Here is a 6000-nt window from a genome sequence, read left to right on the forward strand (position 1 = left end):
ATAATTTATACATTAATGGAATGCTACTGAACAAAATACGGTATATCTATATTGTTATATACTCGAAAACGTTAATTGAAAAATATCATAGTTGACTTTACAGTTGGAATTAAAAATATTAAAGACTACTATTGTAGGCTGCCTCATCAAAATATCGCTCATTTTGCAATATCATTAATTCAAGAATATTTCAATTAACACTATCAGAAAATAACACATTCAATTACCAAATAACACATTTACATCATACTAACAATAATAAGGATGCTGGATAATGGAAAATTCCCAAAATGAAGATAATGATACCTTCTATTAGTGGCATTTTCAGCAACTATCCGTAATTCTATCTTGTAACTTGTACGTATCTGAGCAGATATTGAATTAATATTGACTATTATCAATGAGATTGAAGAAAATTTGACTGCACCTATACTTTTTTCATTCGCCGTACAGAATTAACGAGGTTGATGTAAATCAATGTTATGTATTTTCCAGGAGGTTATGCATCTACTTATCCTAAACCAAACGATGTGGAAGAATTTGTTAGAGCTCAATTGTATAATTACAATTATGCGTCATCTTTACCTAGCAATTATCAGTGGAAACTGGATGAATTCGAATAACTTGCCGGGTTTAATCTATTCTCTGGGTATGCATGTTAAACAAATTGGTAATTCTATTATATTTTTTATAGTGTTCTTGTGTTGCATGGGTGGATGAATGGTCTGAGTAGGTATTTGTTTTGCAAACTTTGAAATATTTGGGGACATCAGTCGGTTGGTCTATTAATTACTCAGTCGGTTGGAAAATTACTCAAAATCTACAAATGCACTCTGACAAACATTTTCCACCTTGAATCGCATGAATTTATTCAAACTTTAAAATAATACTATTGGGTTTTCTAACATCAGCAGAATCGCTCGTCCAACCACTCTCTTGAAGTCAACATTGTATCCTTGAAACGCCTTAGACTACATATCTTGTGACATCTGCTAAAATATTTTGTAATTTCTTGATTTTTGAACCGATTAAGAGTTCTCGGCCGATTAAAATTTATATTCGCTTTAGTATAAACTCCTCGGCCGATAACATTAGGCTAATGAGGAGTGAGGAGACTTTAAGATGCTCAATTTGAAGAGCTTTAGTTATCCTTACCCATGATCGAACACATTAAGGGTCGGTCTCCGAGCTCAGGATTTAGCCAAGTTTTGAACTTTAAACAGCTGAAGTCAGAAAATTGGCTTTCCAAAATGGGGCGTAGTCGTAGTTTTTATGATAATCTTTATTTTCTCATTTCTATAATTAGAAACGTTTCCCCTTTACGAAATGAAACATTCCTAAATAATTCAAAATAGCTGAAACTTTAAACTATGTTCTCTTTATTCTATTTTGTAGTTTTTCGAAACTTAATTTAAATGTAGACTGCGACTACGCCCCGTTTCGGAAAGCCAATTTTCTGACTCCAGCTGTTTAAAGTCTAGAACTTAGCTAGATCCCGAGTTCGGAAACCGGCCCTAAACGCTTTGGAAAGTAATAATTTTAAAAACGTTCAATTTTTTTATTGCATTTTGAGTTATATTTCAGAGCAGCTTCAACTACCGCTTTACCACCCTTTGACGGACTTTTATTTTTAAATGCTTTTGATGAAGATTCTACAGGATTTCCCAAAATTAAAGTGCCAAACTTGGGGAATAGGTTCTATGGGTCAAAACTAATATAAATATAGAATTTATAGAAGAGCACACTTTATCATGTAGTTATTGAATTGAATTTAACTATTATAAGCTGTTATAATTCAAGAAGGAATAATTTAACTCATGAGAAATTCAAATGTATCCAGCATATTAGAAATTATTCCGAAAATACAGAGTGTCCCAAAATTAAATTATAATTTTTTTCATCCAAACACAAGGAAATTATAATTTGTAACTTAAATATAAGTTAATACAGACTGGTAGGCTTCCTTGCTATTTACAACGAATTGATGTTTTGCTGCCTCGTAACACACATTCTCATTTTTTGGTGTTGACTGATTGTAAATAAAAGTACTTACAAAAAATTGTTCATGGTAAATTTCTCTATCACCGTTCTCCCGCAATTTTGGATTGAAAGTTTAAAATGTCCGCCATTTTGAATTTTTGAATTGGACAAAGTTGAATATTTTTTCTACAGTTCATCTCTTTTATTTGAACATACCTACCGATTTTTATAGCGATCGGTTGGAAAACTTTGAAGATAAAAACTATTTTGTAAAAAATACAAAATGACGAATATCTCGTAAACGAAGCATTTTAGGAAAAACATTTATTCCAAATTTCTCTTTGTTTTGACCCATAGAACCTATTCCCTAAGTTTGGCACTTTAATTTTGGGACACTCTGTATTTTCGGAATTATTTCTAATATGCTGGATACATTTGAATTTCTCATGAGTTAAATAATTATTATTCCTTCTTGAATTATAACAGCTTATAATAGTTAAATTCAATTTATTAACTTCATGATAAAGTGTGCTCTTCAATAAATCCTATATTTAATAAATAAATAACTATTATATTTCTCTGTATTTTAATGGTAATGCAAGATAAAATGCATGAATGATTAGATTCTCTTGGATTGCTTGGCTATTGCATGTCATATATAGCAATTTTTTACCAGATTGCATGCTTAATAGAATACTAGAAATTTACTTTATTCGTGGTGAGCTTAATATTATGAAGTTTCTATGTAGGAATTCATTATGCAAACTTGAAGGCTGTGCAAAGGCTAAAAAAAACTTTCTACTGTTGATATTTTTCAAAGTTTTTCGATTTGTGTACTATCAAGATATCAAAATGAAGAAGTTTTCTCAGGAAAAATATTTTTTCCGATCATTACTTTTTGAGATATTAGCGCCTAAAGTTCAAAATTTTTGGAACAGATCATTTCAAATTCGGTAAGAGATAAATCCATGAAATTTTTAGGATAAATTTTTGATTGAATGAAGCAAAGATTTTCTGAAAATATCAATTTTTTAGAAAGTTTTTTCAATTTACCAACTTTACTTTACTTTAGTTGGCTCTACAGTCCTGAGTGGACCTTGGCCTCCTCAACACAATGCCTTTAATCGTCTCTTCTCTGAAATCTTTGCCGCCATTTGTTTGATACGCCCAGCACATGCAGATCACCTATCACATCATTTATCCATCTCGTTCTCGGTCTTCCTCTCTTTCTCGTCCCCATCATTCGTCCATCCAGCAGTCTAAGTTGTGTCCTTTCCATATTCATTCTCACCACATGTCCAAGCCATTCCATCCTTCTTGCCTTAATAAATCTTACTTCAATTTACCAAAAATGATCAAATAATAACTCAACTAAAGTTATTTTTGCTCATTTTTAGTAAATTGAATAATTTTCTCAAAAATAATATTTCCAGAATTTTTTTTCAATCAACAATACTATGAACAATTTATTCTATCCGAATTTGAAATGATTTGCCTCGAAAATTTAAACATTACGGGCTCATATCTCAAAATTAATGATCGGATTTTTTTGCTGAGAGAACTTTTTTATTTCGATAGCTTGATAGTGTACAGATCGAAAAGCTTTGAAAAATATTACCAGAAGATTTTTTTCAGCCTTTGCACAGCTTTAAAGTATTTGGGAACACCAGTTTGCTGGACTATTTTAGTTTTCTTGCCAATCGTTTTCTGTTGTTCAATGATGAATGGATGGCTCATTCTTCTATAATACAGTAATCAGCAACTTTTGGAATATGTGGTATTATAGATCCCGCGACCGTATTTTCGCGAATTGGTAAAAAATTATATTATCATTCCATTCCAAAATAAATTTGCATTAAGTATTAATTCATGCTCATAAAAGTTTATAATCTTGAGAGATACAGTATATTTGAGCACACAGTGACTTCTAATAACTGTCGGTTAGCAAAGAGAAGTCTGAAAATTTAAAAATGCTTTAAATTATGAATCTCATACAATGCAATCAAGCCAGCTGGCAGCTGATTGATTTTTATCAATCATAACACCAATTTGCTGTGTTGTCAATTCGTGTGGCATGACGACGTTTTTAGAGGTAGCTGTAATGTTCCTCTTGTAATTGTGTCAAGTCTTGTTATTTGCTTTAAACATTCTAAACTATTCATTTAATCGATTTGTTCTTAATTTCAGGTTCAGCATCAGTATATCCAAAACCGAAAAACATCCAGTCTTTTGTAACAGATTGTACGTACAACTATCAATACAAAGATCCAGTTCTACCGAAGCAGTACAGCTGGCCAAAGTCAGCCATGAACTAATCACAACACTGTAATTATGATCACTAAGTAAATAATTATGTTTGAGAAGTAATTATTATAATACACTAAAATACTGTAAATTGGAAGCAGTGATTTTCTTTTAAATTGTGAACTGAGAGGTGTGATTAAAAACTTTATTTTGTAAAACTATGAGCTTCAGGGTTTGAGGTTTAGAATGTCTACGTATTTATTTATCTCTTTTTATTATGACAATAATATTGTTGATCATTAAAATGTATGACTGCAATTTATCAGTGTACTCAATTCCTCTTGAACTTCTGGAATTGGTTTTTTCTTCCTGACTAATGTTCTATGTAGCCTAGATCATAAATGGCGACTGCATATTGTGAGATTCATTTCAAGTTTTCAGCAGTAAACGAATGAGAAGCATCAATTTTTTTCATGAGGAACAAGGAATGCTGACTTGAAATTATGTTCACTTTAGAAATCACTCAAGGGGATTCCATTAACTCACACAGTCATTGTTTTATCTTATCAAGAATACATTGTGTAGTACCGATATACAGCATATTTTTATATAATATTAGTCCTATACTATGGTAACTTTCAACACTGCAGAGCATTCAATTCAAACCAAATTCTTCATTTGCCATAATACCATACCATTTTCTAAAACAAAAACACCATTAGCCCTGGAAGGGTATACCAATATTCCAGTTAATGGTATAGTGGGGCCATACAGTGCCCCAAAACAAAATGACATATATTTTGTGTAGAAATTTATTGAACATCATTCATATATATAGGGTATATATTATATATCTAAACATTGTGATTTCAACATAGATATCAACTTGAATTACCCTGATTAGTGGATATAAAAAACGTTTTTCAGAACCCTGTCAAAAAGCAACAAAAAATGGTCATGTGAAAAACATTTTTTTTCATCAATTGAAATTTTTCATTCATCACCATCATAGACAGCATTCGAAAATTATTTTCACAAGGGAAATTTATGAATTTGGCACATTTGATTGTGGTTTCGGTGCTTAGGCTACCGTACTAGCTTGACTTTTTGAACAGCTCGGATGATTTTATTGGGAAAGTTGTCCTGATTTTTTTTCTTCTAGTGTCTTCATCTTCACATTTCTCTTCCATCATTCAAACTTGGAGCATAAACATCATCAAAAAAATCTGGCTCATCAGATACAAATATATCTTGGTATTTCATCTTGATCTTGTCATTCAATGTCTTCTTCAACTTTCCCACCATCTGATCCATTAGTAGCATTATCTTCTTTGATTTCTTCAGTCTATGAGTAGACTATTTTTGTATTTATTATAAAAAAGTTGTACAGTGTCACTTATGAATGAGAATGGCATACCGTAGCAATAAGTCTTAAGAACAGCAAATAAAGTTTGTTATCAAAAAATATGGCACTGTGTGGTACTGTATTTCCTAAACACTACCTAGCGGAAATAGTTATGTGTATATCTAGAGTGGAAAGTACTGTTTTTTCTCCCTGAGGGAAAGTTACAATTTTCCTGAGGGAGAAAAAACATTTTTCACTCGTCAAATACACAACATTTTTCTTTCACCTACAGTTTCATAAAAACTGCAAATAAAATAATTTTTAAAAACTAGCGCTATGCGCTATCTGTCGGCAAAAGTTGTAACAACAATGGCTGACACAACTACAACTATGATGAAGTTCCCGTTTCAAATTTGATCAGCTAATGAGGA

At 31.5% G+C, this 6000-nt stretch overlaps 1 protein-coding gene across 6 annotated transcripts in view; it reads left to right on the forward strand.

Annotated features, from left to right (window-relative positions):
* Positions 1-5682, forward strand: part of LOC111053324 (NADP-dependent malic enzyme) — a 57695-nt gene extending 52013 nt beyond the window's left edge. For 3 of the 6 annotated variants that reach the window (XM_039434668.1, XM_039434700.1, XM_039434675.1), the window contains one exon: positions 4168-5525. In XM_039434668.1, the coding sequence (XP_039290602.1) occupies positions 4168-4295 (128 nt within the window). In that variant the 3' untranslated portion in view covers positions 4296-5525. Of the gene's footprint in view, positions 1-495; positions 671-4167 lie in introns of all 6 variants that reach the window. The other 3 variants (XM_039434679.1, XM_039434688.1, XM_039434694.1) reach the window with 3 other exon arrangements.
* The last annotated feature ends 318 nt before the right edge of the window (positions 5683-6000 follow it).

The sequence above is a fragment of the Nilaparvata lugens genome, chromosome 1 (assembly GCF_014356525.2).
Source record: "Nilaparvata lugens isolate BPH chromosome 1, ASM1435652v1, whole genome shotgun sequence".
Classification (NCBI taxonomy): Eukaryota; Metazoa; Arthropoda; class Insecta; order Hemiptera; family Delphacidae; genus Nilaparvata; species Nilaparvata lugens.